Raw genomic sequence first — 20,658 nt, 5'->3', positions numbered from 1 at the left:
CCAACGCACAGCAACCGGTTAGTGCTGTACTAGTAACGAATTGTAAATGTCGTAGTGGGTTTAACTCTGCAACGCACAGCAACCGATTAGTGCTGTACTAGTAACGAATTGTAAATGTTGTAGTGGGTTTAACTCTCCAACGCACAGCAACCGATTAGTGCTGTACTAGTAACGAATTGTAAATGTCGTAGTGGGTTTAACTCTCCAACGCACAGCCACCGGTTAGTGCTGTACTAGTAACGAATTGTAAATGTCGTAGTGGGTTTAACTCTGCAACACACAGCAACCGGTTAGTGCTGTACTAGTAACGAATTGTAAATATCGTAGTGGGTTTAACTCTGCAACACACAGCAACCGGTTAGTGCTGTACTAGTAACGAATTGTAAATGTTGTAGTGGGTTTAACTCTCCAACACACAGCAACCGCTTAGTGCTGTACTAGTAACGAATTGTAAATGTTCTGTTCACTTGACAAGCCCCTTAACTAGTTGGCTGTGTCGGGTGGTGGCGGATTTAACGACACAACATTTTCTATTTTGATTTGAAGCTTTCGTGACTACAGGAATCCATACTCTTTGGTTCTTTCGGTAAAGTCACGCAGGTAGAAAAGTAATAGATCACGACGTTTCGATCGCAACGCAAGCAATCGTCATCAGGCGGAAGAAAGAGAGTGGGGGGGTAAAAAGGTGACATCGGTAAAGTGACTTTACTGAAAGAACCAAAGAGTTTATATATTTACACGATCTAACCAAGAAATCTCTTACGGATGTGTGTGTCTGTGTATGTAGAACTTATTTGGCGTGGCGAGTGGAATGGTGAGTGGCGAGTGGAATGGTGAGTGGCGAGTAGAGTGGTGAGTGGCGTGGTGAGTAGAGTGGTGAGTGGCGAGTGGAGTGGCGAGTGGAGTGGAGTGTTGAGTGTCGTGGTGAGTGGAATGGTGAGTGGTGAGTGGCGAGTGTCGTGGTGAGTAGCGTGGTGAGTGGCGTGGTGAGTGGCGTGGTGAGTGAGTGGCGAGTGGCGTGGTGAGTGAGTGGCGAGTGGCGTGGTGAGTGGCGTGGTGAGTAGCGTGGTGAGTGAGTGGTGAGTAGCGTGGCGAGTGGCGAGTGTCGTGGCGAGTGGTGAGTGGTGGTGTGTCCTCACCAGGGTGAACTGGTCGTAGATGTCGGTGAGCTCCTCCAGTTGGTGCTGCTCCAGCACCACGAAGCCGTCGAGCGAGGCGCTGGCCTTGCGGGCGCACGCCAGGCAGTGCACCACGTACGTCTTGCGGCTGTTGGACTCGCTCGTGACGAACAGCAGGTCAAACACCTCCACCTGGCGCACCGTGACACACACACACAGCAGGTCACACACACGGTGACACACACACAGTAGCTCGCACACACAACAGGTCACACACACAGCAGGTCACACACACACAGCAGGTCACACACCTACAGCAGGTCACACACCTCCACCTGGCGCACCGTGACACACACACAGCAGGTCACACACACAACAGGTCACACACACAACAGGTCACACACACAACAGGTCACACACACAGCAGGTCACACGCACAGCAGGTCACACGCACACACACACCAGGTCAAACACCTCCACCTGGCGCGCCGTGACACACACACACACAGCAGGTCACACACACAGCAGGTCACACACACAGACACAGCAGGTCGGACACCTCCACCTGGCGCACCGTGACACACACACACAGCAGGTCACACAGACACAGCAGGTCACACACACAGCAGGTCACACACACAGCAGGTCTCACACACACAGACACAGCAGGTCACACACACAGTAGGTCACACACAGCAGGTCACACACAGCAGGTCACACACACGGTGACACACACACAGTAGGTCACACACACAGCAGGTCACACACACAGCAGGTCACACACACAGACACAGCAGGTCACACACACAGCAGGTCACACAGACACAGCAGGTCGAACACCTCCACCTGGCGCACCGTGACACACACACACAGCAGGTCACACGCACCGCAGGTCACACACACAGACACAGCAGGTCGAACACACACGGTGACACACATGGTGACACACATACACACACAGCAGGTCAAACACCTTGACCTGAAAGTGACACACACACAGTGACACAGAAACAGCAGATCACACACACAGTGACACACACAGTGACACAGAATCAGCAGATCACACACAGTGACACACACACACACACACAGTGACACACACAGTGACACACAGAAACGTGGTGTGACAGTGACACACACGGGGGAGGGGGGAGGGACAGACACACACGCACACCCAGAGCAACGTGACTCCCCCCCCCCCCCGTCACCTCGCACACGCTGCAGTAGTGAGCGGGCTCCTCTTTGGCGCGCCCGTGCCACACGATCTTCTTGCCGGTGCTCAGCAGCGACTCCCTCGTCATCTGCACCGCCTGCAGCGAGCGCATCAGGCACCACCTGCGCGCCGCCACGGGCAACGGCGTCACGCGCGACGGTGCCACGGGCGTGCGTGTGTGACGCACGCTTGAGTTGTGCATCGGTAAGGAGCGCGCGCGTGCGTGTGTGCTATGCGCGTGCTTGTCACGTGCGTGCGTGTCACGTCGCGTGCGTGTGTGCTATGCGCGTGCTTGTCACGTTGCGTGTGTGTGTCATGTCGCGTGTGTCATGTCGCATGCCAGTGAATTCTGTGCTTGTAAGGCGCGTTCTCCTGCTGGGTGGGTGGCTGGGTGGGTAGGTGGGTAGGTGGATAGGTGGGTGGGTGGCTGAGTGGGTAGGTGGGTGAGTGGGTAGGTGAGTGGCTGGCTGGGTGAGTGGGTAGGTGGGTTGCTGAGTGGGTGAGTCGGAAGGTGGGTGGCTGGCTGGGTAAGTGGGTAGGTAGGTGGGTGGCTGAGTGGGTAGGTGGGTGAGTGGGTAGGTGAGTGGCTGGCTGGGTGAGTGGGTAGGTGGGTTGCTGAGTGGGTGAGTCGGAAGGTGGGTGGCTGGCTGGGTAAGTGGGTAGGTGGGTGGGTGTCTGAGTGGGTAGGTGGCTGGGTGGGTGAGTGGCTGGCTGGCTGGGTGAGTGGGTAGGTGGGTGGCTGGGTGAGTAGGTACGTGGGTTGCTGAGTGGGTAGGTGGGTGGCTGAGTGAGTAGGTGGGTGGCTGAGTGGGTAGGTGGGTGGCTGAGTGGGTAGGTGGGTGGCTGAGTGGGTAGGTGAGTGGCTGGCTGGCTGGGTGAGTAGGTAGGTGGGTTGCTGAGTGGGTAGGTGGGTTGCTGAGTGGGTAGGTGGGTGGCCGAGTGGCTGAGTGGGTAGGTGGGTGGCTGAGCAGCGCCCTCCGCTCACCTGATGCCCTCGTAGAGGCGGCTGTCCGTGATCTTGATGTTGCGCGCCATGTTCCAGGAGAGGTGGGCGACCGGCACGATGGACTTGACGCTCTGCAGCTTGTTCCAGTCGTAGCGCTCCAGCGCCAGGCGGTACTGGCACGCTGACAGGGGTTCAAACACCCACCGCACACAAAGACAAAGAGATTCACCCACAGTGTAGCCTGTAACAGACTGTCGGGGCAAGTGCTGTTAGCGGCACCGCGTCCGGCCGCCTTTGTCTCCCCCAGTGGGCGATGTTTACTACACGCCGCGCCAGGTACTCAATTGAGGCCGAGTCGACCTAGGGGAGGCCCAGTATCGGTGAGGATAATCGTCACTGGTGGTGTTGGCCGTGAGCGGGAATCGAACTCGGGTCGCCAGGTTCGTAGTGCAGCGTAGCGCTAACCGCTGCACCATCGCTCCCCACACGCACACAACAACAACCGCCATTCGCCACTAAGTGGCGGTGACGTCACCACGACGCTTGTGCCAGGCCATGTGCACCTTGAGGCCACGTGAAGTGTCGAACGCCCGCTGGCAGGAGGTCACGGGGCAGACCCAGCAGGTGCCACGGGTCGACTGACCGAGATGACTGGCTGATGCACCACCTGTGCCCCCTACTGTGCCAACTTGCTGCGCTTTAGCCACCCGGCGCTCCGCTCGTTGTTGTGAGCGTCGCTCCTCCGCCCTCCGTTGTTGTTGGAGGGTGACTGCCTCCAACTGCCCAGTAGCGTCCTTCACGAGCCTCCTCCACAGAGGCCGATCTTGACACCGCTGGTACCAATCATCGGCAAGTCCACTCAGCTCCACGTCCTCTTGTACCACATCACTCCATCTCTTCTCTAGCCCGTGCTGCGCCCGTTTAGCCCCATTCGATCCGACTGAACAAAAGCTGTTTAAGCATGCGGTGGCTGGGCATGTGAGCTCCCCACACAATCCATCCTGCAGGTTAAACCCAGGATGGATCGTAGGCAGGCCAGCCTAAATGTTTCTAACCGGCGAAGATGTTCCATTAGGGGGGGGTCCACGTTTCGCAAGCGTAGAGAAGGGAGGGAATGACTGTGGCCGAGAAGACCTGAAGCTTCGTGCGGAGCGACATACCAGGTAGCTTCCACACAGCGTTACGCAACCGATGAAAAGATATTGCCGCTCGACTGATTCGGAGTGAGACCTCTGCTGTTAAAACTGGAGCCGGTTATAAGCACACTGCCCAGGTATTGGAAACTCTCCACTCTCTCCACAACTGCCCAACCCACGCACACAACACCAACAACCGCCATTCTCCACAAGTGGCAGTGACGTCACCACGACGCTTGTGCCAGGCCATGTGCACACACACAGACACACGCACGCACACACGCACACACGCATCGTAGTCACTGTGGTGCTGGGTGGTGGTCGTGCTGCACAGTGGTGGTGGCACTGGATGGGAGGTGGTGCTTGCGGTGGTGGTGCTAGTGGTGGTGGTGCTAGTGGTGGTGGTGGTGCTAGTGGTGGTGGTGCTAGTGGTGGTGGTGGTGCTAGTGGTGGTGGTGGCACTGGATGGGAGGTGGTGCTAGTGGTGGTGGTGCTAGTGCTGCTAGTGGTGGTGCTAGTGGTGGTGGTGGCGAGTAGTGGCGCCCGCCCGCCCCCTCACCAGTGAGAGGCCCCACGTTCCAGGCGATGTTGTTGCACCAGCCCACGGCCTGCACCCAGTGCACGGTGCCCGCGTTGATCCACACGAGGTCGCCGGGGCGCTGCACGAAGCGGTAGACGGGGACCCGCCACTCGCACAGGTCCTCCAGCACCGGCCACCACGAGCCCGTCAGGAAGTTCACGCTGTTCCTGAACACACGCACGCCACGCATGGCACGCACGCACACACGCCACGCGCGCACACACACACACACCACGCACACCCACGCCACGCACAGCACACACACACATGCACAGCACACACGCACGCACCACGCCGCAGCACGCACAGCACACACACACGCCACGCACGCCACACACGCACAACAAGCAACACCACACACAAAGACAAAGGTGTTCACACCTCCCTCCATTCCCAGCCCATCGGAGTAGCCTTTAACCAGATCCAGTGGGGGCAAGTGCCGTTAGCGAGCAGCCGGCACGGCTCACGGAGCGAGAGAGAAAGCGAGTGAGAGCGAGAGAGAATGAGTGTGGCGAGCGTGAGTGAGTAGGGCGGGGCGAGCGAGCGTGAGTGAGTGAGTAGGGCGGGGCGAGCGAGCGTGAGTGAGTAGGGCGGGGCGAGCGAGCGTGAGTGAGTGAGTAGGGCGGGGCGAGCGAGCGTGAGTGAGTGAGTAGGGCGGGGCGAGCGAGCGTGAGTGAGTGAGTAGGGCGGGGCGAGCGAGCGTGAGTGAGTGAGTAGGGCGGGGCGAGCGAGCGTGAGTGAGTGAGTGAGTAGGGCGGGGCGAGCGAGCGTGAGTGAGTGAGTGAGTAGGGCGGGGCGAGCGAGCGTGAGTGAGTGAGTGAGTAGGGCGAGCGAGCGTGAGTGAGTGAGTGAGTAGGGCGGGGCGAGCGAGCGTGAGTGAGTGAGTGAGTGAGTGAGTAGGGCGGGGCGAGCGAGCGTGAGTGAGTGAGTGAGTAGGGCGGGGCGAGCGAGCGTGAGTGAGTGAGTGAGTAGGGCGGGGCGAGCGAGCGTGAGTGAGTGAGTGAGTAGGGCGGGGCGAGCGAGCGTGAGTGAGTGAGTGAGTAGGGCGGGGCGAGCGAGCGTGAGTGAGTGAGTGAGTAGGGCGGGGCGAGCGAGCGTGAGTGAGTGAGTGAGTAGGGCGGGGCGAGCGAGCGTGAGTGAGTGAGTGAGTAGGGCGGGGCGAGCGTGAGTGAGTGAGTGAGTGAGTAGGGCGGGGCGAGCGAGCGTGAGTGAGTGAGTAGGGCGGGGCGAGCGAGCGTGAGTGAGTGAGTGAGTAGGGCGGGGCGAGCGAGCGTGAGTGAGTGAGTGAGTAGGGCGGGGCGAGCGAGCGTGAGTGAGTGAGTGAGTAGGGCGGGGCGAGCGAGCGTGAGTGAGTGAGTGAGTAGGGCGGGGCGAGCGAGCGTGAGTGAGTGAGTGAGTAGGGCGGGGCGAGCGAGCGTGAGTGAGTGAGTGAGTAGGGCGGGGCGAGCGAGCGTGAGTGAGTGAGTGAGTAGGGCGGGGCGAGCGAGCGTGAGTGAGTGAGTGAGTAGGGCGGGGCGAGCGAGCGTGAGTGAGTGAGTGAGTAGGGCGGGGCGAGCGAGCGTGAGTGAGTGAGTGAGTAGGGCGGGGCGAGCGAGCGTGAGTGAGTGAGTGAGTAGGGCGGGGCGAGCGAGCGTGAGTGAGTGAGTGAGTAGGGCGGGGCGAGCGAGCGTGAGTGAGTGAGTGAGTAGGGCGGGGCGAGCGAGCGTGAGTGAGTGAGTGAGTAGGGCGGGGCGAGCGAGCGTGAGTGAGTGAGTGAGTAGGGCGGGGCGAGCGAGCGTGAGTGAGTGAGTGAGTAGGGCGGGGCGAGCGAGCGTGAGTGAGTGAGTAGGGCGGGGCGAGCGTGAGTGAGTGAGTGAGTAGGGCGGGGCGAGCGAGCGTGAGTGAGTGAGTGAGTAGGGCGGGGCGAGCGAGCGTGAGTGAGTGAGTGAGTGAGTAGGGCGGGGCGAGCGAGCGTGAGTGAGTGAGTGAGTGAGTAGGGCGGGGCGAGCGAGCGTGAGTGAGTGAGTGAGTAGGGCGGGGCGAGCGAGCGTGAGTGAGTGAGTGAGTAGGGCGGGGCGAGCGAGCGTGAGTGAGTGAGTGAGTGAGTAGGGCGGGGCGAGCGAGCGTGAGTGAGTGAGTGAGTAGGGCGGGGCGAGCGAGCGTGAGTGAGTGAGTGAGTAGGGCGGGGCGAGCGAGCGTGAGTGAGTGAGTGAGTAGGGCGAGCGAGCGTGAGTGAGTGAGTGAGTAGGGCGGGGCGAGCGAGCGTGAGTGAGTGAGTAGGGCGGGGCGAGCGAGCGTGAGTGAGTGAGTAGGGCGGGGCGAGCGAGCGTGAGTGAGTGAGTAGGGCGGGGCGAGCGAGCGTGAGTGAGTGAGTAGGGCGGGGCGAGCGAGCGTGAGTGAGTGAGTAGGGCGGGGCGAGCGAGCGTGAGTGAGTGAGTAGGGCGGGGCGAGCGAGCGTGAGTGAGTGAGTAGGGCGGGGCGAGCGAGCGTGAGTGAGTGAGTAGGGCGGGGCGAGCGAGCGTGAGTGAGTGAGTAGGGCGGGGCGAGCGAGCGTGAGTGAGTGAGTAGGGCGGGGCGAGCGAGCGTGAGTGAGTGAGTAGGGCGGGGCGAGCGAGCGTGAGTGAGTGAGTAGGGCGGGGCGAGCGAGCGTGAGTGAGTGAGTAGGGCGGGGCGAGCGAGCGTGAGTGAGTGAGTAGGGCGGGGCGAGCGAGCGTGAGTGAGTGAGTAGGGCGGGGCGAGCGAGCGTGAGTGAGTGAGTAGGGCGGGGCGAGCGAGCGTGAGTGAGTGAGTAGGGCGGGGCGAGCGAGCGTGAGTGAGTGAGTAGGGCGGGGCGAGCGAGCGTGAGTGAGTGAGTAGGGCGGGGCGAGCGAGCGTGAGTGAGTGAGTAGGGCGGGGCGAGCGAGCGTGAGTGAGTGAGTAGGGCGGGGCGAGCGAGCGTGAGTGAGTGAGTAGGGCGGGGCGAGCGAGCGTGAGTGAGTGAGTAGGGCGGGGCGAGCGAGCGTGAGTGAGTGAGTAGGGCGGGGCGAGCGAGCGTGAGTGAGTGAGTAGGGCGGGGCGAGCGAGCGTGAGTGAGTGAGTAGGGCGGGGCGAGCGAGCGTGAGTGAGTGAGTGGGGCGAGCGAGCGTGAGTGAGTAGGGCGGGGCGAGCGACCGTGAGTGAGTGGGGTGAGTGAGTGGGGTGAGCGAGTGTGAGTGTGAGCGAGCGAGTGTGAGCGGGGCGAGCGGCGCTCACTTCTCACAGAAGTCGTTGATGAGTCCCCAGTACGGCTCTGGAACAGCGAACCACTCACAGTCGCCAGGCCCGATGTTGATGTTCACGGAGCAGAAGTTGTTGTTCTCCTGGTGGCCTGCCGACGAACGTGGGAGAGAGACGGGGGGGGGGGGGAGGAGACGGAGAGACGCGTGTGTGTGTGTACGTGTGTGTGTACGTGTGTGTGTACGTATGTGCTCCTCGCCTGGTGTGCGTTTGTGTACGTGCTTACGTGTGTGTGTGTGTGTGCGGTTAGCGCTGCGCTGTGAACCCGGAGATCTTTGTCTCTGTGTGTGTGTGTTTATGTATCTCGCATGCCCAGCCACCGCATGCTTAAACAGCTTTTGTTCGGCCGGATTGAGGGGCTAAACAGGCGCGGCACGGGCCGATGATTGGTACCAGCGGTGTCAAGATCGGCCTCAGTGGAGGAGGCTCGTGAAGGACGCTACTGGGCAGTTGGAGGCAGTCACCCTCCAGCAACAACGGAGGGCGGAGGAGCGACGCTCGCAACAACGAGCGGAGCGCCGGGTGGCCAGTGGTCTCAGTCGGTCGACCCGTGGCACCTGCTGGGTCTGCCCCGTGACCTGTCGGCGGGCGTTCCACACTTCACGCGGCCTCAACGTGCACATAGCCTGGCACAAGCGCCGTGGTGACGTCACCGCCACTTAGTAGCGAATGGAGGCTGTTGGTGTGTGCGTGTGTGTGCGTGAGTGCGCGTGTGCGTGAGTACGCATGTGTGTGCGTGCGCGTGTGTGTGAGTACGCGTGTGTGTGCGTGCGCGTGTGTGTGAGTACGCGTGTGTGTGCGTGTGTGTGCGAGTACGTGTGTGTGTGCGCGTGTGTGAGTACGCGTGCGTGTGAGTGCGTGCTTGTGTGTGTGCGTGTGAGTGAGTGCGTGCTTGTGTGTGTGCGTGCGTGTGAGTGCGTGCTTGTGTGTGTGAGTGCGTGTGCGTACCTGGCGTGCGGCTGCCGGGCACCTTCATGTAGAGCTGCACGGTGTTCATGCCCAGGATGGTGTGGCCCACGTGACTCAGCATGTTGCCCGCTGACACCACGCGCAGGAACGCCGGCAGCTTGGTCAACTCCTGCAGCTGCGTCTTCCACCTGGGGGGTGAGGGGCGAGGTACTTTAACGTTGTCCACCTCTTGACTTGAAGCTTTCGCGACCGCAGGAATTCACATTCTTTGGGTCTTTCGGTCAAAGAAAATAACAAAAAACTACGACGTTTCGATCGCAACCACCAGCGGTCGTCATCAGGAAAGCCACGATCTATCGACGTGACTTGACCGAAAGATCCAAAGAAAATGTTGTCCACCTCGTCAGTAGGGAGCTAGAAACCATCGTCACGGGACACTCCGGTGATCATCCCTCGCATCGTGCGGCGCTTTCAGATGCGGCCGTCTGGAACGTTCTCTTCCGATGTTGGGAAGCTCACCCAGCTCACTCACTCACCCACACAGCTCACCCACTCACCCACACAGCTCACTCACTCACCCACACAGCTCACCCACTCACCCACACAGCTCACCCACTCACTCACCCAGCTCACCCACTCACCCACACACAGCCCACCCACTCACCCACACAGCTCACCCACTCACTCACTCACTCACCCACACAGCTCACCCACTCACCCACACAGCTCACCCACCCACTCACGCCCGCGCTCCCTTTCTCCACCACTCACTTCTTCTCGTCTGACAGGTCGATGTTGGTCCCAAACTTGATGGTCTTGAAGGGGCCTCTCTGTTTTCTCCGCGCGCTGCTGTGAGGAAGGGTAGGGGGGGGCAGTGCGGGGGAGAAGGTGTGGGGAGAGAGGTGCAGTGGTGACGAGATGTTGACTACCTCGCCTGGTACGCAGGAGGTCGTGGGTTCCATCCCAACCCTGACGACGCCTGCTGCTGCTGTGTATTTGGAGTCTGCGTCTCTCTCTCATCATCATCATCACGGTGGCTAGGAGATGTTGACTACCTCGCTTGGTGTGCAGGTCGTGGGTTCCATCCCGACCCTGAAAACGCCTGCTGCTGTATATTTGGAGTCTGCGTCTCTCTCATCATCATCACGGTGGCTATGAGATGTTAACTACCTCGCCTGGTACGCTGGATGTCGTGGGTTCTATCCCGACCCTGACGACGCCTGCTGCTGCTGTATATTTGGAGTCTGCGTCTCTCTCATCATCATCACGGTGGCTATGAGATGTTAACTACCTCGCCTGGTATGCAGGAGATCGTGGGTTCCATCCCGTGTGTGCACGTGCGTGTGTGTGCGTGCACGTGCGTGTGTGTGCGTGCACGTGTGTGCGTGTGCACGTGCGTGCGTGCGCGCACGTGTGTGTGCACGTGTGTGTGTGTGCACGTGTGTGTGTGTGTGTGCGTGTGCACGTGCGTGCGTGCGCGCACGTGTGTGTGTGTGCACGTGTGTGTGTGTGTGCGCAGGCTGTGAACCTTTCTGACGAGTTGGAGTCACTGTCCGAGTGCTGCTCCCTGTGCTGAGAATTCCTCTTCTCATTCTCCTCCTGACGGAGGCACAGACACAACAAAGTGGTGAAGCTTTCACAGGCTGCTGTCGGGGCAAGCTGCTGTTGGTGAGCACGCCACTGGCACACGAGGGGATGGGTGGCCGACATGACATCATCGTCGTCGTCACCATCGTTATCGTCGTCATCGTCATCATCAACATCGTCGTCAACGTCGTCATCATTGTCACCATCATCCTTGTCATGATCATCATCACAATCATCATCACTGTCATCGTCATCATCAACACCATCGTCATCATCACCATTGTCGTCATCACCACCATCGTCGTCATCACCATCACTGTCATCATCATCATCAACGTCGCCATCGTCATCATCACCATCGCCATCGTCATCATCATCATCGCCACCATCGTCGTCATCACCATCATCACCATCGTCGTCATCACCACCATCATCGTCGTCATCACCATCATCATCACAGTCACCATCATCGTCGTCATCATCACTGTCACCATCATCACCATCGTCGTCATCATCGTCATCACCATCGTCATCACCGTCGTCGTCACCGCCGCCGCCGCGCGTCCACTCACGCGCAGCGACTCCTGGAAGGATGCGGCCTGGTACTGCGCGTATTTGGCGATGGTGGTGTAGGAGCGGCTGCTCTCGCAGCGCCAGATCTTGCGTGTGCCCGCGGGGTCCCAGTTCTCGCCCGACGGCTGCAGCAGCTGCGTGCGAACCTCCACCGTGTGCTCGCAGTTGGCTTCCACCAGTGACTTGGTGGAGAAGAGACCCAGGTCTGTGCGCACGCACACACACGCACACACACACGCACGCAAGCAATCACACACGCACGTATGTAATCAATCATGTACGCACGTAAGTGTGTAACGCCACCGTGTGAGAGTGAGCGAGTCTCTAGCGGTGTGAGTGTGTGTACGAGTGTGTAACTCCACCGTGTGCGAACGAGTCTCTTCATACGAGTCCAAATGAGCGAGTGTTTCACTCCACCAGGAGCGAGTGTTTCACTCCACCAGGAGCGAGCGAGTGTTTCACTCCACCAGGAGCGAGTGAGCGAGTGTTTCACTCCACCAGGAGCGAGTGAGCGAGTGTTTCACTCCACGAGGAGTGAGTGAGCGAGTGAGCGTCGCTGTGTGTGTGCGTGCGTTAGTACCCAGCTTGAGAGCGCCCGCCAGCCCGCGGATGACGGTGATGGGGGTGTTGGGGTTGGTGCAGAACTGGTGCAGGGCGGGAGAGAAGGCGTCGCGTTTGCTCTCCAGCTGCGCCACACAAAGACAAAGCCACCCACACCCCCCGCGTAGGCTCAGCAGACCGCCGGGGCAAGTGCCGTCAGGGAGCGAGTTAGCTGGATTGGGTGGGTGGCTGGTTGAGTGGGTGGGCGAGTGAGCGGGTGGGCGAGTGAGTGGGTGGGCGAGTGAGCGGGTGGGCGAGTGAGTGGGTGAGCGGGTGAGTGGCTGGTTGAGTGGGTGGGCGAGTGAGCGGGTGGGCGAGTGAGTGGGTGAGCGGTTGAGTGGATGGGCGAGTGGGTGAGCGGTTGAGTGGATGGGCGAGTGAGCGGGTGATTAGGTGGGTGGGTGAGTGAGCGGGTGAGTGGCTGGTTGAGGGGATGGGCGAGTGAGTGGGTGGGTGAGTGAGTAGCTGGTTGAATGAGTGTGCCTGTGAGTGAGTAGCTGGTTGAATGGGTGGGCGAGTGAGCAGGTGGTTGAGTCGGTGGGCGAGTAGCTGGGTAAGCGAGGCAGCTGCTGGTGGAGTGGGTGAGTGGCTGGGTGAGTGGCCGTGCGAACGGTTGGGCGAGTGGGTGGGTGAGTGAACGAGTGGCTGGGCGAGCGAGTGAGTGGGTGAGTGAACGAGTGGCTGGGCGAGCAAGTGGGTGGGCGAGTGAACGAGTGTGGCTGGGCGAGTGAACTAGTAGCTGGGTGAGTGGGTGGGCGAGTGAACGGGTGGCTGGGCGAGCGAGCGAGTGGCTGGGCGAGCGAGTGGGTAGTCGTCCTCACGTAGATGCTGGGGATGAGAGGCTGGAGTTTGTCGGGCTGCAGGGGGGGCTCGGGAGGCGGGGGGGGCCGAGGGGGACGGCACCACTCCGTCAAGGAGCCGCTCCACTGCCCGTTGCGCGACAGTCGCCTGCGACACACACACACACACAGACACAGACACACACACACACACAGACACATACACACACACACATACACACACACACACAGACACACACATACACACACACACACACAGACACATACACACACACACACAGACACATACACACACACACAGACACACACACATACACACACACAGACACAGACACACACACAGACACACGCACAGACACACGCACAGACACACACACAGACACACACACAGACACACACAGACACACACACAGACACAGACACACGCACAGACACACGCACAGACACACACAGACACATACAGACACACACACAGACACACACACAGACACACACACAGACACACGCACATACGCGCACACACAGACACACAAAGACAGTCTTAACAGGCTGTCGGGGCGAGTGTGGTTCGTAGCGAGTTGCAGCGCCTGTGAAGGCTACCGGCACTGTGGCACACGAGGGGGTGGGTGGCCAGCACCGCCACCCGCCACCCGCCTTTGTCTCCCCAGTGGCGATGTTCACCACACCACTACACCAGGTACTCATTTGAGGCCGAGTCGACCTAGGGAAGGCCCAGGACCGGTTCAGATAATCGTTACTGGCGATGTTGGTCGTGAGCGGGAATCGAACCCGGGTCGCTAGGTTCGTAGCGCAGCGTAGCGCTAACCGCTGCACTACCGCACGCACGTGCACGGGTGGGTGGGTGAGTGAGTGGGTGAGTGAGTGAGTGGGTGGTTGGGTGAGTGGGTGGGTAAGTGAGTGACTGGGTGAGTGGTGAGTGGGTGGGTGAGTGGGTGAGTGGGTGGGCGGGTGGGTGGGTGGTGGGCGGGCGGGTGGGTGGGTGGTGGGCGGGCGGGTGGGTGGTGGGCGGGCGGGTGGGTGGTGGGCGGGCGGGTGGGTGGTGGGCGGGCGGGTGGGTGGTGGGCGGGCGGGTGGGTGGTGGGCGGGCGGGTGGGTGGTGGGCGGGCGGGGTGGGTGGTGGGCGGGCGGGTGGGTGGTGGGCGGGCGGGTGGGTGGTGGGCGGGGCGGGTGGTGGGCGGGTGGTGGGCGGGTGGGTGGTGGGCGGGCGAGTGGGCGGGCGGGTGGGTGGGTGGTAGGTGGGCGGGTGGATGGGTGGTGAGTGGTGGGTGAGTGGGTGGGCGAGTGAGTGGTGGGTGGGTGGGCGGGTGAGGGGGTGGGTGGGTGAGGGGGTGGGCGAGTGGGTGGGCGAGTGAGTGGTGGGTGGGTGGGCGAGTGGTGGGTGGGTGGGCGAGTGGGTGGGCGAGTGAGTGGTGGGTGGGTGGGCGAGTGGGTGGGCGAGTGAGTGGTGGGTGGGTGGTGGGTGGGTGGGTGAGGGGGTGGGCGAGTGGGTGGGCGAGTGGGTGGGCGAGTGAGTGGTGGGTGGGCGAGTGAGTGGTGGGTGGGTGGGCGAGTGAGTGGGTGGGCGAGTGGGTGGGCGAGTGGGTGGGCGAGTGAGTGGTGGGTGGGTGGGCGAGTGGGTGAGTGAGTGGTGGGTGGACGCACTTGCAGGCCTTGAGGACGTCGGCGGCGCTCGAGTGGATGGAGAGCGCCTCCAGCGGCGAGGGCGACGGTGCGCGGTGCCTCCCTCCCTCCGCCTCCGCACCACCACCGCCACCACCGCCGCAGGAGGCCGCCATCGCCGCCGCCGCCTCCCCGTTGTGTCCGGCGAGCGGCTTCAACAGCGACGACGACGAGGTGGACGACAGCGACGATGGCGGCGACAACGACGACGACGATGGCGGCGACGACGCCGCAACCCCCGTCGACGGCGCCGCCGCCGTTGCCGGGCAACCAGCGGCAGTGCCGTCGTTCGTGACGACGACCGGCGGGTGCCGGCCGGGCTGCGGCGCCGTCGTTAACGTCGTTGACGTCGTTGACGACGTTGACGTTGACGACGTTGACGACGACGTTGCCGACGTTGGGTGGACGTGATTGTGCAGGCCCGGGCTTGCGCTGGGCCTGGCTGGCGGTCCGAGGCATGAGGTAGGAGGAGGAGGAGGAGTGGGTCTGGCTGCGTGCAAACTGATCAACGGCTGCTGCGACTGCTGCTGCGACTGCTGCTGCTGCTGCTGCGTGGGGCTCCTGCTGTCACCGTTCACGCCGCCGCCGGCGCCGGCGTGCATCGTCAGGCCGCTGCCGCCGTTGCTGCTGGCGCTGTTTGCGGACGACGACAAGCAGCAGGAGGAGGAGGAGGAGGCTGGGGACTTCCTGTTGCTCGATTCGACGTCCGGACCGCTCGACGGCAACGGAGGCCCTCGGTTCTGCACCTGCCGAGAGCGGCGCAAGGTGGGAGAGCGAGCGTCAAGGTGGGACAGACACAGCAGCCGACGTGTAGCGCACGCGTGTGTGTGTGTCTGTGTGTGGGTCGATGTGTGTGTGTGTGTCATTGTGTGTGTATGTGTCAGTCTCAACTCCCAATTGGTGATGGGGCAGTTGTGGAGAGAGTGGAGAGTTTCCCATACCTGGGCAGTGTGCTTATGACCGGCTCCAGTTTATCAGCAGAGGTCTCACTCCGAATCAGTCGAGCGGCAATATCTTTTCATCGGTTGCGTAACGCTGTGTGGAAGCTACCTGGTCTGTCGCTCCGCACGAAGCTTCAGGTCTTCTCGGCCACGGTCATTCCCTCCCTTCTCTACGCTTGCGAAACGTGGACCCCCCTAGTGGAGCATCTTCGCCGGTTGGAAACATTTATGCTGGCCTGCCTACGATCCATCCTGGGTTTAACCAGGCTGGATTGTGTGAGGAGCTCACAAGTCCTTGAAAGATCTGGGCAAAGTCCCATCAGTGAGCTCCTCCGGCAGGCAAGGCTGCGTTGGCTGGGCCATGTAGCCCGCATGCCCAGCCACCGCATGCCTAAACAGCTTTTGTTCGGCCGGATCGAGGGGGCTAAACGGGCGCGGCACGGGCTAGAGAAGAGATGGAGTGATGTGGTACAGGAGGACGTGGAGCTGAGTGGACTTGCCGATGACTGGTACCAGCGGTGTCAAGATCGGCCTCAGTGGAGGAGGCTCGTGAAGGACGCTACTGGGCAGTTGGAGGCAGTCGCCCTCCAACAACAACGGAGGGCGGAGGAGCGACGCTCACAACAACGAGCGGAGCGCCGGGTGGCTAAAGCACAGCAAGTTGGTACAGTAGGGGGCACAGGTGGTGCATCAGCCAGTCAACTCGGTCATCTCGGTCAGTCGACCCGTGGCAACTGGGTCTGCCCAGTGACCTCCTGCCGGCGGGCGTTCGACACTTCACGTGGCCTCAAGGTGCACATGGCCTGGCACAAGCGTCGTGGTGACGTCACCGCCACTTAGTGGCGAATGGCGGTTGTTGTTGTTGTATATGTCATTGTGTGTGTGCGTCTGTTTGTCTGTGTGGGGAGCGGTGGTGCAGCAGTTAGCGCTACGCTGAGCTGCGAATCCGGCGACCCGAGTTGAATTCCCGCTCACGACCACCAACAACCTTTAGTGACGATTATCTGAACCGGTCCTGGGCCTCCCCTAGGTCGACTCAGCCTCAAATGAGTACCTGGTGCGGTGTGTAGTGAACATTGCTAGCACTGGGGAGACAAAGGCGGCCGGGCGTGGTGCTGGCCACCCACCCCCTCGTGTGCCACAGTGACGGTAGCCTTCACAGGTGCTGCTCGCTACTAACAGCACTTGCCCCTCCAGCCTGTTACAGCCTACACGGGGGACCTTTGTCTTTGATCACGTGTGCGCGAATGCGAGCATGTGTGCACAGCCTACCACCCCCCCACCACCCCCACAGCAGCGTACCTGAGAGGAGTTGACTGAGTTTTGCCAGTGCTCGCCCGTGCCGGGCTGAGGTAGTAGTAGGTGATGTGAGCGGTAAGGCACATGAAGGCTGCTGGCTCCCGCGCTCCCTGGCGACGCCGGAACTCCCCCTCCTCCCCCTCCTCCTCCTCCACCGCCGTGCGGCTGCTGCTGCTGCTGCTTGTGCTGGCTGCTGTGGTGCGGCGCCACATTATTGCTGTCGCCGCCGTGCGGGCCCGCCCTGCTGGCGGCGCCGGCGTAGGGGCCGTTGGAGAGCGGCGGCGCCCGCTGGCGATCGGAGCGCGGGGCCGTCGCCCCGGGGGCGCCGGGCTGCTGCTGCTGCTGTGGTGGTGGGGGGGGCGGCCGCGTCGGAGAGACGGCGCCGCCGGGGGGGGAGGAGGCGCCGTCCGACGACAACGCCGTCGCCCGGGGGGTAGGGGGGGGTCCCGGCGGGAGGCCCGGCCCGTTGGCGAGGCCCTGGGGGCCCGTGGCAGGGCCCAGAGGGGGCATCACCACCGACTGCCTCGTCTGTGCCGGGGGGGGGGCGGGGGACAGGTGTGGTCCGGTGTTTATTACACACACACACACGTGGATAGCTGTGTGTGTGTATGTGTCGTAACACACACACATGTAGATAGATGTGTGTCGTAACACACACACATGTAGATAGCTGTGTGTGTGTGTCGTAACACACACACATGTAGATAGCTGTGTGTGTGTGTCGTAACACACACACATGTAGATAGATGTGTGTCGTAACACACACACATGTAGATAGCTGTGTGTGTGTGTTGTAACACACACACATGTAGATAGATGTGTGTGTGTGTGTCGTAACACACACACATGTAGATAGATAGATGTGTGTGTGTGTGTCGTAACACACACACATGTAGATAGATAGATGTGTGTGTGTGTCGTAACACACACACATGTAGATAGATAGATGTGTGTGTGTGTCGTAACACACACACATGTAGATAGATAGATGTGTGTGTGTGTGTGTCGTAACACACACACATGTAGATAGCTGTGTGTGTGTGTGTATCGTAACACACACACGTAGATAGATGTGTGTGTGTGTGTATCGTAACACACACACATGTAGATAGATAGATGTGTGTGTGTGTGTCGTAACACACACACATGTAGATAGATAGATGTGTGTGTGTCGTAACACACACACATGTAGATAGATAGATGTGTGTGTGTGTGTCGTAACACACACACATGTAGATAGATAGATGTGTGTGTGTGTGTCGTAACACACACACATGTAGATAGCTGTGTGTGTGTGTCGTAACCCCTTGTTAGTCCGACACACACATGGGGGGGGGGGGGGCGCGTCGAAACTTGGAGTCATCTTCTTGGTTCTTTCGGTAAAGTTGATGGAAGAACCAAGAAGATGAATCCCTGCAGTCACGAAAGCTTTAAATCGAAACTTGGAGTGTTCGGCACCCCAGAGTTGTTGTGGCCCTGCCCCAGAGTTGTTGTGGCCGTGCCCCAGAGTTGTTGTGGCCGTGCCCCAGAGTTGTTGTGGCCGTGCCCCAGAGTTGTTGTGGCCGTGCCCCAGAGTTGTTGTGGCCGTGCCCCAGAGTTGTTGTGGCCGTGCCCCAGAGTTGTTGTGGCCGTGCCCCAGAGTTGTTGTGGCCGTGCCCCAGAGTTGTTGTGGCCGTGCCCCAGAGTTGTTGTGGCCGTGCCCCAGAGTTGTTGTGGCCGTGCCCCAGAGTTGTTGTGGCCGTGCCCCAGAATTGTTGTGGCCGTGCCCCAGAGTTGTTGTGGCCGTGCCCCAGAGTTGTTGTGGCTGTGCCCCAGAGTTGTTGTGGCCGTGCCCCAGCGTTGCGTCACGGCCGCTGTGGCCGTGGTGTCGCGACGGCGCCCTCTGGCCGTGTGCGCGGTGTGGCCGGGAAGGGAGGCGGGTGGTGGGCTGGGGGTGTCTACGTGGTTGAGGCCGGCACCTGCTGCTGCTGCTGCTGCTGCTGGGCTGCCACCCTGGCCTGGTGCTCCAGCTGCTCCAGCAGCTGCAGCTGCGGCAGCGTCAGCGTCAAGCGGTTGCCTCGGAGCTGCTCCAGCAGCTGGGAAGTCAACAACCGTCATTAACAACAACAATCGCCATCAACAACAACAACCGGCATCAGCAACAACCACCAGCAGCAACAACAACCGCCATCGGCAACAACTGCCAGCATCAACAACAACCGCCACCAGCAACAACAACCGCCATCAGCAACAACCACCGCCATCAGCAACAACCACCATCACCAACAACAACCGCCAGCAGCAACAACCACCTCCATCAGCAACAACCGCCAGCAGCAACAACCACCTCCATCAGCAACAACCATGGGGCAACCGCAACAACCGCTATCAGCAACAACCACAGAGCGCCCTATCAACAGAACCACAGCACAACCACAAGCCGATATACATATCCACAACACCACAACCACAACACAGACACGACCACAACACGACACAACACAGACACAAGACCACACAGACACGACACAAGACCACACAGACGCGACACAGACACAACACACACAACACAGACGCGACACAGACACAACACACACAACACACACGCGACACAGACACAACACACACAACACAGACGCGACACAGACACAACACAGATACAAGACCACACAGACACGACCACAACACAGACACGACACAGACACGACCACAAACACACCACAGACACGACACAAGACCACACATACAGACACAACACAGACACGACACAAACACAACACAGACACGACCACAAGACCACATAGACACGACCACACCACACACACGACCACAAGACTAAACACAACACAGACACGACCACAAACACAACACAGACACGACACAGACACGACCACAAACAAAACACAGACACGACACGAGACCACACAGACACAAGACCACACAGAAGCGACACAGACACAGACACAACACAGACACAACACAGACACAAGCACAAGACCACACAGACACGACCACAACACAGACACGACACAGACACGAGACCACACAGACACAAACACAGACACAACACAGACACACCACAGACACACCACGACACCACACAGACACGACACAGACACTATACAGACACGACACAGACACCACCACAAGACCAAACACAACACAGACACAACACAGACACCGACACAGACACAAACACAGACACCACCACCCCACGTCTCACGGGCACCTGCAGCTTCTGCGTGGTGAGCGTCCCCACCGCAAGCTGCTCCTGCTGCAAGGGATTCTGGGAGGGGGCGAGGTGAGGTGCATGCTGGGACGCCCAGCCCTCCGCCGCGTTGGGCTGCCGCACGCACAGAGTGACACACAAGCGGGGGCGGAGTGAGAATCTGTGTGTAGACTGCAGGAGAAAGCTGAGGAGCGATAAAGCTCTTCACGAATGGCCCAGAATCAGTCATTACAAACCAGCTGCATCCAACACACAGCAACCGGTTAGTGCTGTACTAGTAACGAATTGTAAATGTAGTAGTGGGTTTAACTCTGCAACACACAGCAACGGGTTAGTGCTGTCCTAGTAACGAATTGTAAATGTAGTAGTGGGTTTAACTCTCCAACACACAGCAACGGGTTAGTGCTGTCCTAGTAACGAATTGTAAATGTAGTAGTGGGTTTAACTCTCCAACACACAGCAACGGGTTAGTGCTGTACTAGTAACGAATTGTAAATGTTGTAGTGGGTTTAACTCTGGGAGGGGAGGGTGGGAGGAGAGGGAGGGGAGGGTGGGAGGAGAGGGAGGGAGGGGAGGGTGGGAAGGGAGGGGTGGGAGGGTGGGAAGGGAGGGGTGGGAGGGTGGGAAGGGAGGGGTGGGAGGGGTGGGAGGGGAGGGTGGGAAGAGAGGGAAGAGAGGGAGGGAGGGGAGGGTGGGAGGGGAGGGTGGGAGGGAGGGAGGGTGGGAAGAGAGGGAGGGAGGGTGGGAAGAGAGGGAGGAGGGTGGGAAGAGAGGGAGGGGAGGGAGGGAGGGAGGGGAGGAGAGGGAGGGGAGGGAGGGAGGGAGAGGGAGGAG

At 60.4% G+C, this 20,658-nt stretch overlaps 1 protein-coding gene and 1 long non-coding RNA gene across 2 annotated transcripts in view; one reads left to right on the top strand and one right to left on the bottom strand.

The window, feature by feature from the left end:
- The window catches only part of LOC144952252 (lysine-specific demethylase 6A-like), a 56,984-nt gene that overhangs the window by 4,864 nt on the left and 31,462 nt on the right, over window positions 1-20,658 (bottom strand). Inside the window, 13 exon segments of the mRNA XM_078882683.1 lie at window positions 1,140-1,310; window positions 2,327-2,453; window positions 3,317-3,458; window positions 4,973-5,160; window positions 8,204-8,318; window positions 9,176-9,324; window positions 9,908-9,985; window positions 10,665-10,735; window positions 11,296-11,501; window positions 11,877-11,982; window positions 12,718-12,844; window positions 14,359-15,122; window positions 16,620-17,144. Coding sequence (XP_078738809.1) covers window positions 1,140-1,310; window positions 2,327-2,453; window positions 3,317-3,458; window positions 4,973-5,160; window positions 8,204-8,318; window positions 9,176-9,324; window positions 9,908-9,985; window positions 10,665-10,735; window positions 11,296-11,501; window positions 11,877-11,982; window positions 12,718-12,844; window positions 14,359-15,122; window positions 16,620-17,144 — 2,769 coding nt within the window.
- Window positions 1,687-2,049, top strand: LOC144952253 (uncharacterized). Its single transcript, XR_013640603.1, has 3 exons — window positions 1,687-1,713; window positions 1,788-1,803; window positions 1,995-2,049. It is a non-coding gene; the product is annotated as an uncharacterized LOC144952253 (long non-coding RNA).

The sequence above is a fragment of the Lampetra fluviatilis genome, chromosome 66 (assembly GCF_964198595.1).
Source record: "Lampetra fluviatilis chromosome 66, kcLamFluv1.1, whole genome shotgun sequence".
Lineage (NCBI taxonomy): Eukaryota > Metazoa > Chordata > Hyperoartia > Petromyzontiformes > Petromyzontidae > Lampetra > Lampetra fluviatilis.
Note: the sequence above shows the minus strand (reverse complement) of the source record. Positions and strands in the feature narration are given on the sequence as shown.